General features: G+C 54.4%; 1 protein-coding gene across 3 annotated transcripts in view; it reads right to left on the bottom strand.

Moving 5' to 3' along the window:
* The window catches only part of CAND2 (cullin associated and neddylation dissociated 2 (putative)), a 28,397-nt gene that overhangs the window by 7,661 nt on the left and 2,096 nt on the right, over positions 1-18,640 (bottom strand). The window contains exons 2-12 of one of the 3 annotated variants that reach the window (XM_047781322.1): positions 16,969-17,079; positions 15,717-15,860; positions 12,397-12,551; positions 11,363-11,486; positions 9,157-9,422; positions 7,764-7,869; positions 7,433-7,575; positions 5,606-5,898; positions 4,499-4,640; positions 2,678-4,180; positions 405-500 (exon numbers count right to left, since the gene is read on the bottom strand). In XM_047781322.1, coding sequence (XP_047637278.1) covers positions 405-500; positions 2,678-4,180; positions 4,499-4,640; positions 5,606-5,898; positions 7,433-7,575; positions 7,764-7,869; positions 9,157-9,422; positions 11,363-11,486; positions 12,397-12,551; positions 15,717-15,856 — 2,968 coding nt within the window. In that variant the 5' untranslated portion in view covers positions 15,857-15,860; positions 16,969-17,079. Of the gene's footprint in view, positions 1-404; positions 501-2,677; positions 4,181-4,498; positions 4,641-5,605; positions 5,899-7,432; positions 7,576-7,763; positions 7,870-9,156; positions 9,423-11,362; positions 11,487-12,396; positions 12,574-15,716; positions 15,861-16,968; positions 17,080-18,640 lie in introns of those variants that run through there. The other 2 variants (XM_047781314.1, XM_047781328.1) reach the window with 2 other exon arrangements.

Genomic DNA, 18,640 nt, shown 5'->3' with positions numbered 1-18,640 from the left:
TCAACTCTTAGCCTAAAAACCTCCATATGCCTCAGGGGCAGCCCTAAAAAGATGAAAAGACAAAAAAATAAGGAAAAATCAGGAGTTCCCGTCTTGGCGCAGTGGTTAACGAATCCGACTAGGAACCATGAGGTTGCGGGTTCGATCCCTGGCCTTGCTCAGTGGGTTAACGATCCGGTGTTGTCATGAGCTGTGGTGTAGGTTACAGACGCGGCTCGGATCCTGCATTGCTGTGGCTGTGGCGTAGGCTGGCAGCTACAGCTCCGATTAGACCCCGAGCCTGGGAACCTCCATATGCTGCGGGAGTGGCCCAAGAAATGGCAAAAAGACAAAAAAAAAAAAGAAAAATCAGCCCAAGAACAGGGTAGAGGAGACCGGAGGGGGCAGAGGGGAGGGGTGCTCACCGATGAAGCTCTTCAGGAGGGGGTCGATTGGGTGGGGCTGGTCTGAGATGAGGTACTTCACTGCTGTGATGACAGTGCTGCGAGTGTGAGGCTGACCTGCGGACAAGAGGCCTTGTGGGTCCCGGATTCCCACAGGGACACCCAAAGGCTGGAGGGGCCAAGGCTGCCCTCGCCTCTGTGCGACAGAGAACCACACCACTCCCCACTTGAAACCCACCACCCGTTTTTGGGGAAGTCAATGTCGCCACTTCCCTTGCAGCCCAGAACCTCCCTTGAATTTTTCCTGCTGCAGCTGAGACGGTAGCACCATCAGTTCTCAGATAACCACACAGAGCACGTGAACAGGACTGAGAACCCAAGCAGGGCTCAACCCAAAGAAAGACCTCTGCTCAGGCCTTGGGGCTCTGTCCTATTTTTCAAACACATTACCTCAACTCACTCTCAGGGTTAATTAATCCTAGTCATTGGATGATAATAATAATTAATAATATTAGTTAAGATAATTAATAAAAATTATTATTAATCTCCCTTTTACAGATGAGGAAAAAGAGGCCCAGAAAGGTTAAATTCACAGAAGATCACACAGCAGGTCCAGAATTCACTGGCTGCTTATGTGCCCTCTCTGGGCCCCCTCAGGCCTGCATTCGCCAAGCAGGGGGCAGCTGTGCCTCAACTCAATGTGCGTTTCTGCCTGATTTCTGAGTAGAGAAGCTGCATCAAGGGAGGGGAAGACATTGCCCATTAGGGTAAAGGAGATAAATCAGCGGCTGCTCACCACCCTGGCCCCCCCGCCCCAGCACACAGCACTGAAGGGGTTAAGTCTGGTTCCACTCACAGACTGTAGTTCAAGACTCAGGAAAAAGTTTACTTTTTTTTTTTTTGGTCTTTTGTCCTTTTAGGGCCATACCCGTGGCATATGGAGGTTCCCAGGCTAGGGGTCTAATCGGAGCTGTTGCTGCTGGTCTATACCATAGCTACAACAACACCAGATCCGAGCAGCGTCTGCGACCTACACCAGAGCTCACGGCAACACTGGATCCTTAACCCACTGAGCAAGGCCAGGGATCAAACCCACAACGTCATGGCTCCTAGTCGGATCATTTCCACTGCACCGCTATGGGAACTCCCGAAGTTTACAATTTGATGCCAGAGTATGAGTGAGTGAGTTACTGACTTCAGCCGTGTGGTTTTTCCCTCTTTCTCTTTCCACCTTGTCTGGCTCAGGGTGGATGATGAAGATAATACAGGGAGCATAGGATTAAGTGAATAAGAAAAATGAGGCCAAGGATAAATACAGGCCAGGAAGTGAGATGAGACTAGAGTGAGGGGTGTACAGGGAGAGGCAACTAGGAAGCCCCAGGAACTTGCTAGAAGCAGGCTGCTGACCGGGCTCTAAGCGTCCCAGCAACTGGCAGTCACAAGGAAATATGACTGGTTAGCTGGTTCAGCAGTGGGCAAGGGGCCTAAACAAATCAGAGGTGGGCAGCCCCTCATCCTGAGACTCGCCTCCCAGGGTTCACATGAGGAGCCCTGGGCGGTGTAACGGGTGACATCCTCAGCCTGGCTGTCCTGTCCACGCACTGCTGAGGGCATACCAGCAACCCAGTGAGGGCTTAGCCTAACCACTGACACAGCAACAACAGCAGTTACTAACCAGTACTAATTAGCTACCACCCCCTACCCAAGCACTTTGCCTGCATTTTGTCAAAGACACACCTCTGACCTCAGGGGTTCCAGCCCACCAGCTTGAGGCTTTTCATTCTCAGAGTCCATGGCCTCTTCCTCCTCCCTAAGCTTTGGAACATCCTGACTCCACAACATAAAACCTGCCCCTGCAACCATGTCTGCCCAGGCCTGGTATCCACTCCCAGTCTACATTTACATTTGCTCTGGGTGCAAGCCAGCCAAGAGAGAGAGCTGCAGGCTGCAGGCTGCAGGCAGTCAATTCTGGCCTCTCAGAGAACCGCTGTTACTAAGCTTCCCCTGGAGCGTGAGGCTGCTGTCCGCACCAAGGATTACAGAAGTGGCATCATGAAAAGTTTTCCTGTTGGAGGGACAAACCAAGGATTCTGTCCCCTCCATCACAGAGGGTCCCACAGGAAGAAGCCTTTGTCTCAGGAAACGCTGTTTTTAACAGCTTTTCTGCCTTTAATCTTATTGACACCGTGCATGATTCTTAGCCCCATCACCTGAACAAGCTCACCTGGTATGAGCCACATGGGCACACCACCTACCTCCAGCCTGGACTGCCTCTGCCCATCCCATGCCCCTACCTGCAGCAAGTTGCTTCCGGAACCGGGGCAGAAGGAACGGAGGGTTCACAAGGACCAGCTTTCCGATGCACTCGGCTACCACCCCCCGGGTGCCCTCTTCAGCACCCTCGCAGCGCTGGAACAGCAAGGCCCAGATGTCCTCAGCGTAAGGCTTCAGGCTGTCAGGTGGGGCAGCGCCCAGGGCCTCCCGGAGCGAGTGCAGCAGCAGGTACTGCCGCCGGGGCTCAGCCTCAATCTGCCCCAGCAGAAATGGAAGGAAGTCGGGCAGGTTCCCTGCACCCACACGGCCCAGCGCATAGGAGGCGGCTGCCCTCACATCCTCGCTGGGCGAGCCCAAGGCTTCTAGCAGCACTGCCTTCAGCTCCCGCTGGGGTCCCGGCCCAGCCACCTGGCCCACCTCAGCCAGCGACAGGAACGCCAGGACCTTGACCCCCGTGCTGGAGCTGGGTGACTTGGCGTCACAGACCAGGCGCTTGGCCGTGCCTGCTGCCTCCTGGGGACAGGCTGCTGCAAGGGCTGCCACACACCGTGCCAGCGAGTGGAACACCTGCTTGTGCAGGCCAGGCCCGCTGTCCACGGGCTGGTTGTAAACAGGTGCAGTGAGCAGGCTGATGAGTTCTGCGTAGTTCACGCACGGTGGTCGCGTCCCCACCAGAGCCTGCAGGAAGCCTTCGGCGGCTGCCAGCACACCAGCCGGCAGCAGGGGTGAGCGTAGCAACTGCAGCAACTCAGAGAGCACAGGACCACTGACCTCGGCCAATGAGGCCGGCTGGGCATGGGTCACAGTGGCGAGGAAGTCCACAGCCAGCTGGGCCACGTGCATGTCGCTCTCGCTGACCAGGGCAGGCAGCTCAGCCAACACGGTCCGCACAGCGGGGGGTGGGAGGCTGAGGCCCTGGCTCCGGGCCAGGGCATCCAGGGCCGCCAGGGTGGCCAGCCGCAGCGCCCGCTGGTTCTTGCGCAGGAACGAGGCCAGGATGGGCAATGCCTCAGCCAGGATGAGCTGCAGATCAATCCGCAGCGGGGACACAGCCACCAGCGTCAGCGCCTTGACGGCGGAAAGCCGGGTGATCTCATTCCGCAGACGGTCCAGGAGGAGCAACAGTGACGGCTCCAGGTCATCCCCAAGCCGGTCACCCAGGTGGCCCACAAGGTGGCCCATGCAGGAGATGGCCCGCTCCTTCACCTCCTGGTCCAGGTCGGTAGCACGAAGCCGGGCCAAGGTGGCTGCAGACATCTCTCCAATGTAGGGCTCCGGGTCCAGCGTCCGAGGCCTGTCCAATGGCCACAGGGCCTTCACCAGCTCCTGGAGCACTAGCAGGGCCTCAGCTGCGATCTTGTAGAAAGGGTCAGCCACGCAGGCCATCACAGGTGGCAGGAGAGTGGGCAGGTGGGTGTGGAAAGCCTCAGCCGGCTCTGTGCCCAGCAGCCCCTGCAGGAAGGCCAGGGCATCCATCCGGATGGTGGAGGAGCTGGAGCGGTCCGCCAGTGAGAAGACAATGCCTGTGGGATGGGTGTAGAGGTGACGGGGCCATAGATCCTGACCCAGCTCAGCCCTCCCTGGATGCAGGTGTGGAATACCCACAGGCACCTGAGCTGGACGCAGGCACTGGGGCTCTTATGCAGCAGATGCTGAGAGGTCAGGGCTGAGAACACAGGCCAGGAAAGCCACTTAAAACCAGGAAGTAGGGCCTGCACCCCAGCCCTGTTCTCACTCTTGGCAGTAGGAGTCACTGTAGGTTGCTGAACAGGGGTACCCTCGGGGACTAGGGATTTTGGAAGAGGCCCAGAAGAGCTGACACCGGTTCTGGTCCATCCTACCTGCTACCAGCACGGGCATGTGTTCTGCCAGGCTGCCCGGGAGGACACCCGCCAGCTCGGTGAGGAGGCTGAAGCACCCCTGGCGGGCCCTGATACTCCGATCTTTAAGCTGCCGCTGAAGGGCCTTGATCACAAGAGGCACCTGAGGATAGGTAGGGGGAGGTCACTGACCACCCAGGAACCTACTGGGGGCTTTGCTCAGACACAGGCCTGTGGGGAAAAGCACTCCATCCCACCTTTCCGTACCAGGCACCACACTCACCCTCTGAGGCTGGTACTATTCCTGTGCCTGCTGTACAGAAACAGGCAGAGTTCAAGGAACTTGCTCAAAGTCGCCAGGCAGTGTGGTTCTCATTCCCACACTCAGGAAGGCCCCCTTCCCTTCCCCAGCTAGATTCTCTCCCGGGATGAGCTCATCCATTCCCCAAATTCTGGATTCCAGTGCAGCAATGGCTTCCAGATCTACATCTCTGACATCAGACTTCTTGTGCTAACTGCCCACCCAACATCTTGACTCAGGCATCCAACAGGGACCTTAGAGGTACACGTCCAGAACTCTAGACACACCCCTTTCATCATCTCGGGGGATGGTACTTCAAGCTTTAGACAGAGCCCAGAAGCCACACGGCACCTCCCTGCCTCTCACCCTCCACCTGCATCTGCAAACCCCAAACTACCTCTCAAGTCTGAAAGTTCCTCTCCACCCCCTTTGACCCCACTCTTTCATCTGAACAGCTGTGGCTGCCTTCTGTGGGTCCCAGCCCATTACAATCCATTCCCCACACAGCAGCCAGAGTGAACTTTTCCAAATGTAAGTAGGACCTCACAGTTCCCCTTCTGTGGCTTCCATGCTCTGAGAGTGAACCTGAACCCTATGGCCTGGAACCCTGCCTGCCCTACTGCCTGTCTGCCCTGAGACCGTTTTGTCCCGGGATGGGGACTTCACTTGCTGTGTCCTGGCACTTAGTACACAGTGCGGGGCCCACAGCAGGTGCTTCATAGGTACACTTCAGTGGATGGATGGGGGGGCGGGTGGGACGCTGGGAAGATGAAGGAGGGAGGGGCTGGGAGCAGGAGGGAGCAGGAGGGAGGGGCAGGCAGGCACACCTGTCCTCGAAGTATGTGGAGGTTGCTGCCGGTCTGGGTGGGTTCCTCCACGCCCTCCAGCCAGCCCTTTGGGGGCCGCGTCTGCCGCAGCAGCACGATGTAAGCCCCGAACACGTCGGCCTTAACATTCTCCTCGCGTTCCTTGAAGCGGCGGATAAGCACAGGCGCCAGGGTGCAGTGGAAGTCATGCAGCAGGTCCGGCCGCGAGCCGATCAAGGCTGCCAGGCACTTGGCCGCCGCCCGGCGCACCTTCCAGCTCATGTCGTCGTCATCGCTGTACTCATCCTCACTCTCTGGGGCGGGAACCAGACACCCGTGGAGCCCTGCACACTGAGCAGGGGAACCGCTGGCCCACCCCGGAGGGCCCCCAGGAGGAGGAGTAAGAAGGGGGTGGGGCCACAGCATCGCATGGTCACTATCTGTAACTGTTAGGAACTTACCTACCATTTAATGGACACCTGCTGTGTGCTAGGGATGGCACCAGGCCAACCTCACTTTAGCCTCACAATGACATTGTGAAAGGAAGCAACGGGAAGTAGCTCACCCCAGGACACAGGAGATGGAGTGGAACTATGGTCTTCCCTCTGCCTCCAGACCCTTTGTTGTTTTGACTACACCAGGGAGAAAACTGACAGCTAAATCCTTCAATGGACCTAGTTAATCCATTTGGGGTACAAGGCCCATCCTTTGGTTTCAGGACAGGCTGTGTGATGCTTCATTTACTGGGATCCCGGATGGAAGAGGTCTAGGCCCCCCTCCACCTTCCCACTCAAGGGTCCTGATTTTGGCTTCCAAGTGGGACTACTAACAAGGAAAAGGTGGGTCTGTGTGGCTTTCTACTTTTCAAGGTCCCCAGAGAGGGCAGAGGTCAAGTCTTCATCTCGCCCCAGGAATGAATGTGTCTTGAGCCCCCTTTTATAGATGAGAAGAATAAGGCTCAGAGAGGGTGAAAGACGCTCCTGAGGACACAAAGCTAGAAATAGCAGAGCTGAGTCAGACCTACAGGGCCCACTCACCCACCTGAGGAGACACACAGGAGGCTTGCGGGGAGAGGGGGTGTCCCACCAGGCACAGGCTCAGGCTAACATGCTCCTACCCACTTTGCCCTGTAGACGACTCAAGACTCTTCGAGCAATGACTGCATCTGGACCAGCCATGGTGGGCCACGTAGATGGGCCCCCAGATGCGTCTTGTCAGTTTAGCAGATATCTCCTTTGATAGATCTTTGGGTTTTTTTTTTTTTTTTTTTGGTCTTTTTAGGCCAGCACAGTCACAGAAGGAAAGAAGCCATCAAGTCTATCCCCCATGCACGTCTCTCTCCTGTCAGTGCCAGTTATTCCACCATTAGAGCTTCACTCTGCTGGCTTAAAGCATTGGCTCTTGGAAGCCATAACAAAATGGGTACAAAGATGGCAGCATAGAGGTGGAGGGGTCTGGCAGACATGGCTCCCAGTTCCAGCTATGCCTCTTCCTAGCTGTGTTATCTTGGGCAAATCTCTTAAGTCTCAGTGTCCTTGTCTGAAATATGGGGATGATACCAAGCACTTGGTTTCCTAGGGTCACTGGAAGGAACATGAAATAAAAGAGTGCTTAAGACCTTAGTAGATGCTCAGGAAATAACAGCAATTACCATCATCTTGTGATCTGTGCAAGCAGAGTGTGTGGGGACCACGAAGGGTCCAGAATTCTGAAGGTGGGGCTGGAGCCTGAGGAAAAGCTGGGATCAGGATGGGGGCACAACCTGTGGCCCTTGTCTTTGGCTGGGGGACTCCCAGGAAGGCTGCACCTATTTTCGCCCACCAGCCCCAAAACAAGCTGGGCACCCACCTTGCTCACTGAATTCACTATCCTCCGTCTCCATCTGCTCCTCGTCCTCGTCACTGTCATAGTTATAGTTGGGGTCGTGCTTTATGTACTGAAGGCAGAGGCTGGTCACGTTGGGCACGTGAGGGCCCATCTCCTTGGGGCACCTGTGGAGTGGAAATGGGAGGTTCCGATGGACCCACAGGACATGGTAGGGGGTGGGGCCCAGTGGTGAGTCCTAAGATCTGACTGCTTTCAGCCCAGGATCCTGCCCCCACCTATCTGCACAATTTCTCAAAGAAACCCTGGGGCCCCCACTTCCAGAACCCCCACCCCCCAACCCCGCTGCACCTACTTCCTCAGGAAGGCCTCAAAGGCCTGGAGGCAGGACTCCCGAAGCTCATCATCGTCCAGGTTGCAGAACTCCTCCACCAAGGGCACCAGCCGGTCCAGGTGAGCCCCTGCAGGGCCAGGTGGGTCACCGACGTGAGGCCAGACCCTCTCCCAGGCTCCCCCAGCCCGATGCACCCCGCCTGTGCCTGCACCTGTAGCCCTGGCTGCTGCAAACTAAACTTAGAGGCTTCAGAGTCAAGCAGGTGTGGGTTCTAGCCCTGACTCGGCCACCTGCAAGCTGTGGGACCTTGGGCACGGCACGTCAAGTTTCTTTAACCTCATTCCACTCATCTTCACAGTAGGGATAACAATGCCTACCAGGCAGAGATTTTGTTAAGATTAATGATAAGATACATATAAAGGTCTCCACCCAGGTCCTGGCACAGAGCAGGCCCTCAGGAAGTAGCTTCTGTTGTTGAAACTACTCATGTTCTTGCCTCATTTCCTTCATTAGGCTGCAGCCCTGGATGAGGACCGTGGGGAGACACACACTGCCCTTAAACACCAGGCAAGAGGGGCCCCTGCCTAGTCCCTGGGCTTTAGAAGGATTCTGCCCTTGCCCTTCTCCAGTCATACCCTTCCCCACTTCCTGCCTAGCTGGCCCTGAACCCTTGTCCAGTCCTGTGCAGGCCTCTTCCCCAGGTCGATGCTCCCCAGGGTGGCCAAGGGGTGGCTGCTGTTTGGGGGGATGTGGACAGAGCATGGACTGCAGGCAAGGGGCTCCATGTGTGCTTGTAAGGTCCCTTGCAGTGAGAAAGCCAGAGGGGAGGGAGGGCAGACCTTGGCCACTCTACCTGCACTGCCTTATTCTAGCCCGAACTAACTCTAAGGTGTTTGACTGCAGGATTCCATTTCTATAAATGGTGACAGGAAGCAGATCTGTGGTTGCCTAGACAGGTTTAGAGGGGGGATGGACTACAAAGAGGCACAAGGAAACTTTGGGGGGAGATGGAAAAGTTCTGTATCTTGAGTGCAGTGGTAGTTTCATGTGTGTACAAAAAGGTCGAAACACACTGAATTGTCCACTTTAAGTAGTGTGGTTTATTACACATACGTCATTACCCAATAAAATTTTTTATAATTAAAACCTGGTTTGTTAATAACCTGAGCTGTTATTAAGGTATAATTATCAGAATAGGACGATAAAACATGTTAAGTCTGACTTGAAATTACCTGCTTGAGCCTCAGGGTAGAGCTCAGAAGCCAGCCCTTCCTCTTCTAGGCGCTTCGGCCACGCCCCCTTACCTTGGGCCCTCCCAGGCTCCACCGCTCCCCAGCACCCCCACCTCAACCACACCCCCAACCAAGGAGGTGCCGCGCCCCACCCCCCACCATGGGGCCCCGCCCCCCCTTACCGAGGCGGTGGCCTGCCTGGCGGCCGACACTGCCCAAACACTGGATCACGGTGCGGAGGGCTGCGGGGCTGGTGGGCGCACGCGGGCCAGGCAGCCGGTCCAGCAGGTGGTCAGCGAGCTCAGTGAAGAGGTCGGTACTGCAGGCAGCCGCCAGGTGGCCCAGCGCCCCCACCGCCCGCTTGCGCACGGCCAGGCGCGGGCTGCTCAGCTGAGGCAGCAGACAGTGCAGGAGGCTGGCGTGGAAGGCGCCCAGTGGGGCGCCCAGCCTGGTGAGCCAGAGGGAGCGTCAGGCAGGGCTCACCCAGTGGGCAACCTGGGCCAGGCACCTCCCCTTTCGCACCAACTCCTGGCCTCCTCCCCGATTTATGACAAACCCATGGCCTTGGTAAACGGAAAGACTCCTGCTACTGTATGAAGTCATTATTATTATCACACCAGAGGAAGCAGAGAGGGGATGGGACTTTCTCAAGCTCACCCAGCCAAGAAATGCAAGGCCAGGACTTGGACCCACGTGTCCAGGCTCCCAACCTGGATAGAAGGCCAGGTGGGACTGAGGTGTGGAGGACCCATGGAATCCGTTCTGACTTCCTGGGAGTCTGGGCCTTGCCTCAAGGTCCATCCTCCCTCATTCCCCCTCACCGAGGCCAGAGTGATCTAAAGCATACCTCTAACTCCTTCAGTGGCTCCCCAGTGCCATTCCGATAGGCTGAGCTCTGGGCTCCAGGCCAGAGGCAACAGTGGAGAATGGTTTCCACACAGGCAGAACGCAGCCCCTGCCCACCTGAGCAGCTTCTATGCCACCTTCAAACCAAGTCTGTGCTTTTCCTGTCCCATACGCATCCTGAAACCATTTTCTCTCTCATTCCACACCAACACAATGACCTTGTCCTCCCATCTCTCTCTGTCCAGCCCAGACCTCCATCCTGGGTTTCATTTGTTTACTTGTTCACCTATGTGACATGGCCTGGGCTAGAAGCTCTGCTGGGCAAGATGGACTCTGGCCCTGGGGCCTGCCCTAGGGAGTTTTCAGTTGAGCAGGTGGCTCCCAGGCACCTCCAATTCAATGTGCCCCAAAGTGAACCCATCACCTTTCTCCCCACACACTGCTCCTGGGGCACACCCCCACACCCAGTGGCCCTGTGTCTGTGCCCACAGTTAGGAAAGCCAGACCCCTGGGTGTCAGCTTTGAGTCGGCCTCTCATCCACTCGAAGCCCTGTGGCACCTACCTCCTAAACACAACCTGAATTCACCTGCCTGCCAAAGCCTCCTAAGTCATCCCCCTGCCCGTGTGACCCCCCATCCCATCTCGGTGCACACAATGATAGAAAGAGTATCTAGAACACACAGATATGCCTAGGGCACTCCTCAGCCCCTGCTGAGAACCCTTTCATGGGCTCCTCACACCTCCAGGATTCTTTAGTCACCCCCCCCCCAGTTCCTGCCCAGCCCTCGTCTCTCCACACCTGCCCCTCCTGACACACCACGACTCCCTGTACAACCCTGGGACCTCATGTCTCCTCCAGCCTCTGGGCGGAGGACGGCCTCCCCATCCGGTGTCCCCCTTATGGCCTCCCACACCTGGCCAGGTCCTGCCCACCCTTGAAGGCTCAGTTGACTGGACCCTCTCTCAGAAGGTTCCCCATCCCCCAGCTGGGCAAGGGGCTCCTCCTCCAAGATCCTGTGAGCCCTGCTCTTATCTGTACTGTTGTTCATACTCCATTCAGTTTCATATGACTGTGAGCTCTTCCTTAGGGGTGGCCAAGTCTGCTCAACACCACATTCCCAGTACTAGTCTAGCACCTGATATTTTTCTGGTAGGTGCTCAAATCTCAGGAGGCTGAATGAATGACTCCTTTAAAAAGCTGCCGTGCAATTTTAAACATGGGCTCAGCTATGTTACTTCAAGAGAAGAAAAAAAAAAAAAAAAAGACAGAAGGATGAGGGAGAGGATGAACATGCAGGAACTCCTGCTATGAATTCAACGCCTTAGTTCTGCCATTTGCTATGACTTCCAGCAGTTCACATCACCTCTCAGAGTCCATAAAATTGTGACAAATGAGTGCTCCTAGGACACTGCTGGGACGATTAAGGAGCCCTGCACACAGGGCCTGGGGCACAGAAATTGCTGGCTTTGAGAATGTGGGTCCCTTCCTGCCCCCCCCCACCCCCTCCCCCTTCCTCCATGCCCAGGGTGGCCTCCCACACCTGCTTAGCATGTCAGAGAGGATGTCCAGGGCTTCCAGCTGCACAGCCACATCCTCCTGCTGAGCGATGGCACTGGTGAGCTGGCCTGTGATCTTCCGGCACACGTTGGTTGCCAGGCCAGAGCCTGCACAGAGCACAAAGAAGGCACAGTGAAGCCCAGGGCTGGCCCCCACTTGTGGTTGGCCTGTGCTCTGGTTGTGTTTCTGACCCCGCATCTCCCAAATCCTGCTGACCAGGGAAGCCAGGGCTTAAGTGGTCCATGGTTTGACCAGAGTCTGAAACTAAAAGAGACATTTGGGAAGCTAAAGAACTGAGAGCCTTCCTGCTGGCTGATTCACCCCACACCTGAGCCTTCTGCCTTCTACCTTCCAGTGGGGAGGCAGGAGAAGTTATGCACTTCTTTCCTAGACTCCCTTGCTGCCAGGAGGGGCCAGGTGACCTCATTCTGGCCAGTGAGATGCAGGTCAAAGTCTTCTGGGGATCATGGGCTTTTCTTACAGAGGGCAAGAGACATGAGCAGAGACCTCAGCCTTGTCCTAATTGAGCTTCTAAATGAATTGCTGCAGGAGTTCCTGCTGTGGTGCAGTGGGTTAAGAACCTAACTGCAGTGGCTCAGGTAACTGCAGAAGGGTGGGTTTATCTCCAGCCCAGGGCAGTGTGTTAAAGGATGTGGTGGATCCGGTGATGCTGCAGCTGAGGCTCGGATTCAGTCTCTGGCCCTGGGAACTTCCATATGCTGCAGCTGTGGCCATAAAATAAATAAATGAATTGCTGCAAAAATGGAGTGGCTGATTCCTCCACAATTATGTGAGAAAAGCAGCCCCCTACTACTTCTACTAAGCTGTCTGCCATTACTAGCAGCTAAAAGCATCCCTGAAACAGAGCCATGAAGTTAAATAGACCTGGGTCTGAATTCCCTGACACTCACTAGCTGATTGGCCTTGGATAAGTCCCTTCACCTCTCTGAACCTCAGTTTATTTAATCACAACCTAGGACAAATAAAAAGAGCACCCAGTCCCTGGGCCTTGGGTACCTGTGGCTGCAGGGGGGAGCTCCGACAGCACGGTCTTGAGGCCGATGCCCGCGATGTCCCGAAGCTGCTCCTTGTCCGAACGCATGTTGGCACAGAGGGCATCCACGATGGTCTCTACCTGGTACTCCTTCACTTTGCCCACCAGAGGCCCCAGGCTGAGACGGGGAGGGAGGCGGTCTAAAAGCCCAGGTTCAGCCTGAGTCAGGCTGCCCCTGTGTACCCTCCTGACTGTGGGGCTACATGTGCTAAGGAAGAGGCCCCAAATCAAAGGGGACTCTCAATTTTGCCAGAAAGAGACGTGCCAATATTATCCCAAACCTGCACCTCCTTCCAGGCTTTGCAGCTCAGTAAATGGCCAAACCATCGAACCCATTAACCTCAGCTGGAAACCAAAGAAGACCAAGAGAGCAAGGTTCTCAAACTTGCGTGTGGATTAGACTCTCCAGGAAAATTTGTTAAAATACACCTTGCTGGGCCCCACCTCAGATTTTTAGATTTAGGGGGTCTAGGTGGGGCCTGAGAATTTACATTTCTAGCAAGTTCCCAGTTGCTGCTGGCGGTCCAAGGACCACACTGCAGGAACCTCTGCATTAGAGTCTTGCTTCTCCAAGTGTGGTCACACATCTGCATCATCAGCACTTCCTGGAACTTGTCAGAAATACAGAAGCTCAGGTCCTACCTGAGCTACTAAACCAGAATTTGTGGTTCAGCAAAAATCCTCAGGGGATTCACATGCACAGTAAAGTTTAAGAACCACACCAGACACGCTGGTTTTCAGCCCTAACTTCGAAATCCCAGTTAAAATGCAAAGTGCCTGGGGCCTTTTAAGGAATTGGTACCCAGGTGGCAGCTCCAGCGATTCTGAGTTAATTGGCTACAGGTGTGGCCTGGACACTGGGGAGCTTTTTTTAATTCTCCAGATGATTCCAACAGTGTGGTCAAGGCTGGGATCCTCTGACCTAAGGCTGGTTCTCAGAGGGTGAGCTTTAGAATGCAGATTTCCAGGTGTGTTATCCTCATCGGCCACCCCAGCCCCCTCCAGGATCAGAAGCCCTGGATGGGGAGCACACAGTTTAAACAGGGGTCCCAAGTGGCTGCAGTGCACACCGGTTTGCAAATTCTTGACTTCTTTCTCCATCCAAGTAATCACAGGTCCTCCCACTCTATCTCCTATAGCACAGGTTCCTGGCAAGGGTGATACTGCCCCTGGGGGAGTTTCGGAAATTTATTGGCGGCAGGGTGGGGGTGTCTTCTATCATCATCATAACTAGTGGGATGGCACTTCTGACTTTTATTGAAGCGGGGGTGGGCGTAGTCTGGATGATAGAAAGACAACATTACATAACAAACCATGTTCCATGGCCCACTATGGCTTCTAAAATCCCACTGGGCATTCACATAGGTAAAAAGCCTTTCTATAATTATCTGAGTGCAAAACCTAATTTCATTTTATGTATAAGCACAAGGTACTATTTTACCCTTTTTAAATATACTCTAAAACTTCCAAAAATGTAGTTACCAGGTACATCGAAGGAAGACTGTACTTTGCTTTCCTGGAAAATTTTACCAGGAGATGGTCACCATTTCTGAAAATCTCATCAGAGCAATGCTACTTGTAATACCTGAGACCTCAACAACCGCACCTATCACCACCTGCTTCCTGCCTCGGCACTCAGAGCACGCCTACGCTCAGGTGCAGGCTTTTTTTTTTTTCTTTGCCTTTTCTAGGGCCACACCTGCGGCATTTGGAGGTTCCCAGGCTAGGAGTCTAATCAGAGCTGTAGCCACCAGCCTACGCCACAGCCACAGCAATGTGGGATCTGAGCTGCATCTGCAATCTACACCACAGCTCACAGCAACGCTGGATCCTTAACCCACTGAGCGAGGCCAGGGATCCAACCCACAGCCTCATGGTTCCTAGTCAGATTTGTTAACCACTGAGCCACAACCGGAACTCCTCAGGTGCAGGCTTCTCATGACTTCATTACACAACCTGCCTGAGTATCTACATGCCAAAGCACATGCTTTCATACTATCAACTACATTCCTTCTATTTCTCCTTTCTTCTCCAGTTTTGGGCATTTTATACTGTTATGCAATCATATGTAGAGGTAGGTTCTATTATGTCTGAATTTCATTTCATGATAAGAGTATTTCAGGGAGTTCCCATCATGGCTCAGGAGTTAATGAATCTGACTAGGAACCATGAGGTTTCAGGTTCAATCCCTGGCCTTGCTCAGTGGAGTAAGGATCTGGCGTTGCCGTGAGCTGTGGTGTAGGTCACAGATGCAGCTTGGATCCCCTGTTGCTGTGGCTGTGGAGTAGGCCAGTGGACAGCTCCAATGAGACCCCTAGCCTGGGAACCTCCATATGGTGCGAGGGAGGCCCTAAAAGGACAAAAGACCAAAAAAAAAAAAAAGAGTATTTCAGACTATGTGTTATTAAAAGGGGCTATGGGTTCTGCTAGTAGGAAACCAGTCCACCTGATCTCCATCGGCAGAGGATGTGCCCAGACGACAAACCTGAACATGTCTTGTGCCTGCATGAAATACTCCTGAATTCCTCTGCTCTCAAGATCAAGGTGAAATTCACTAGCAGCCCAGAATGCCCGGATCTGGCCCCAATTGAGAGGCAGTGCTCCAATTCTCTGTTGATTGTTGACCCCTGCCATTCCTTAGCCCCTCCACCCCCCAACCTGCCCCACGTCCTGCACCTATCCCTTCTTGCTTTTTCCGCTCTGGGGCTAACTGGCAAAGGTCTCAGGACCACCTGATGCCTACAGCGAAGGCTCTGGGGCCCCCACGCCCTCTCAATCTTCACCACTCCTGCGCACACCAGCCTGACCTCCCAGCTGCCAGCACCTGCATCGGAAAACCTGAGGGCTTTCTATGGTGGAAGGTGCCAGGAAATGCAGAACCCTCCACCTACCTGGAGCAGCCTGAACCAGGGAGAGCTAGTAGGTGGGAACACCCCTAGGAGCAGGTCCTACACCATGTCCCCATCCCATCCCAGAGGTCCCCAGCAGTGTTAAGCTCCACTTGCCACAGCAGTACTTGCTTGATAATACATGCTTTCCTGCTTTCCTTCCTCCCCTGCCTCACTTCCCTATCCCCCTACTGGAGTTTCCTGGGATCACCTCCCCTATAAACTTAAACTTGAATCCTTGCTGCAGGGTGTATTTCTGGTGAAACCCAGACCAAGGTACTGCCCAGCTGCAAAGGTGCTCCCAGAGCTGCTTAGCAATTCTTCCCCGAAAGGGGCGACCCTGGTGCCCTTCCACGGGCAGGCACCCTCCCATCCCCACCAGGGCCAGCACTCACCACTTGACCGCCAGGTTCTGCACCTCCCCGTTCTTGTCCTCCAGGAGCCTAAGCAGCATCTTTACTACCTTGCGCTCACTGTCCTCGTCCAGCTGGATGGAGTCCTTCTGCAGCTCTGACATCAGGTCACTGGTGGCCATGAACCTAGGCAGGGAGGGCAGAGGAGGACTGGTGAGCAGCTCCAGGGCCCCAGTGATTTGGTTAGTACCTCAGATTTCCCCAAGAAGCAGACCTTGATACAAAGAGTCAAAGGCAGTCCAGGACAAGGTGGTCATCTGGGCTGTGGCCACGGTCAGGCTACCATAGGAAGACCCATAGGTGAGACACTGAGAGCCCCAAGGTGGTGGCCCAAGGGCACAGCATCGCAGCTAAAGGTTTCAAAGAGCTTCAAAGCTGGTGGCTCCTGCTCCTTCCATTTATGCATATGTGGGCAAGTATTTCACCTCTCTGAGCCTTTTTTTACCTGTCTGAAAAGTGGCGTTGTATGGAAGATAAAATTAAATAGTGTATGTGTTGTGCTTAGCACATGGGAAGCAGTCAGTAAGTGCCCCCCATGATTATAATGGTTAGAAGGTCGAACAGACACCTTGCAACCAAGTCAGGAGTCAGCAAGAAGCCTCTCTACTGACAGATGGAGAGGAGCCAGCCATGCCCACCCCCACCTCAGAGAATGGATTCTGCCCCAGTGGTTTTCAAACTGCAGCCACATCTCCTGGGCTTGTTAAACCCTGCTGGGCCCTGGGTTGCTGAATCAGAAAAGTCTGAGCTGGGGCCCCAAAATTTTCTTTTTTTTTTTTTTCTTTTGGCCATCCCATGACATATGGAGTTCCCAGGCCAGGTATCAGATCCAAGCTGTAGCTACAGCAACACTGGATCCTTTAACCCAATGTGCCAGGTCAGGGATCGAACCTGCAGAGGTGCTGCCGACCCGTTGCGCCAGAGCAGGAACTCCAAAATTTGCATTTCTAGCAAGTTTCTTCTGTAGGGACACACTCTCCAGGTTCTCCCCAGGCCCATGGCACCCATTTGTTGGCTCCCGCAGGCATGTAAGAGCAGCAAGGAGATGCCATGAGGTCCGGCTCAGAGCACAGCAGCCTCAGAGAAAGCATCCAGCCTTTGCAAACCCATCAGGCCACTCTGCCTCCTCACACCAGCCTTGCTTATCCAGCTTGAGCAAGTCCACCAAGAACCTCCCCCACACACACCCAAGCCTCCTATGGTAAAATCAGCCACAGTAGGATTCCAGCCTCACCTTTGCAGGACTGCTGCTAGATGTCACAGTAGCTCCCAGGGCCCTGCAGGGAGGGCCCCTGTCGATGTCATAGCTATTTATTTTGAACAGCTGGGATAAGCCTCAAGCTGCCTAGAGAAGGAAGGCAGCTGGGTTCAAAGCAAGGAGGGGATGGCAGGGCACACTATGCCTACCTCTGAGCCTGGCCACTGCAGAAGCAGCCAAGGTAAGGTGGAGGAAGCAAACTGAATCTGAGCCAGAACAGGCCTGGGGTAGGCACACAAACTCCTAAGACTGTTCAGCTGAGACAATGTTCAGAGAAGGCAGGCAGGGTCCTGAAGCTGTGTTTCTGCTGCAGTTCAGGGAGACTCAGCCCAGCAAGGCAATCCAAGGGATGTGCTCCTTTGCCCAAGACAGGCCTCCTGCCCTCCTCTTTCTTCTCCACCTACAGAACTCCTATTCATCTGTCAAGGGCCCAGCTCAAATGTCCCATTCTCAGAGAAGACTCCTCTGACCACCCTGCCTTATTCCTCACCTGCACACTCTAAGCACACTCGGTTCCCCTGGGGAGGGCCCTCTCCATCATAGCATCTCTCACAGTGCACTGCAAGCCTGATCACCAGTGTCTCCCCCATTAAACCGTGAACTCACAGAGGTCAGTTCAACTCTGGGACTCCAGGCCCAGCAAACAACAGGTTCAAAGAGGGCCCGATGGGGCAAGCTGAGGACAGGAGGAGAGGGAAGGTCAAAGTTAGCCCCTAACAGGGCTCAGGGCCAAACTGCTGTGTGGAAATCCAAACTCAGAAGCCAATCCTTCTGAAATAGGCCTCAGTGTTCAGATACCCCAAGTTCCTGCACACAGGAACTCTGAGATACTCACAACTCTCTGAGATGCATATGTGTGTGGAGGTGGTAAAATCAGGGTATACAGGATTATATATCACTTGGTAGATAAGAGCTTGGGCACTGAAGTTTGGCTTTAAGTAAATATACGGGCCCTGCCACTTATCACCTGGGTGACCTTGAGCAATTAACTTCTCTCTCAGCCTCAATTTTTCCATTTATAAAAGGAGAATTTTCTTTGCCCCACTTCATAACATCCTGGGGAGGTTTCAATAGGACAACCCAGCTTTTAGCATGAGGTAGATGAGGAAACTAGACTCAGAGAGGTTGTGAGAACCACCCAGGACCGCACAGCAAGTTGGGAAGAGAATCAGCCCACCAGTCATGTCTCCTGGCTCCTCAACCCATATTAACCAATATGACTGTATTTTCAAGAAATGATGTGGGAGGAGGTCCCCCTGCAGTGCAATAGGATTGGTGGCATCTCTGGGGCACTGAGATGCAGGTTCAATCCCTGGCTCGGCAGAGCGGATTAAAGGATCCAGAGTTGCTGCAGCTACAGCACAGGTTGCAAGTGCAGCTTGCATCTGATCCCTGGCATGAGAATTCCAAATCTGCAGGGGGGCCAGAAAAGAAATGATGTGGAAATTCCTGCAAGACCCCTCAGTTGGAGTCTGAGTAGGAACAGAGTCGCCCCCTGGCCACAGAGTCGGGGCCCAGGGACAACAGGGATCAAAAACTTCTTCTACCTGCCTGGGACCCCCACTTGCAGTCACCATCCACCTCCAGAAGCCACAGGACACAGTAACACAGTCTCAGTTTCATTCCAGAGAAACTCTAGAGGCAATTC

This window comes from Phacochoerus africanus, chromosome 1 (genome assembly GCF_016906955.1).
Source record: "Phacochoerus africanus isolate WHEZ1 chromosome 1, ROS_Pafr_v1, whole genome shotgun sequence".
Lineage (NCBI taxonomy): Eukaryota > Metazoa > Chordata > Mammalia > Artiodactyla > Suidae > Phacochoerus > Phacochoerus africanus.
This window is presented reverse-complemented; position numbering and strand designations above follow the sequence as displayed.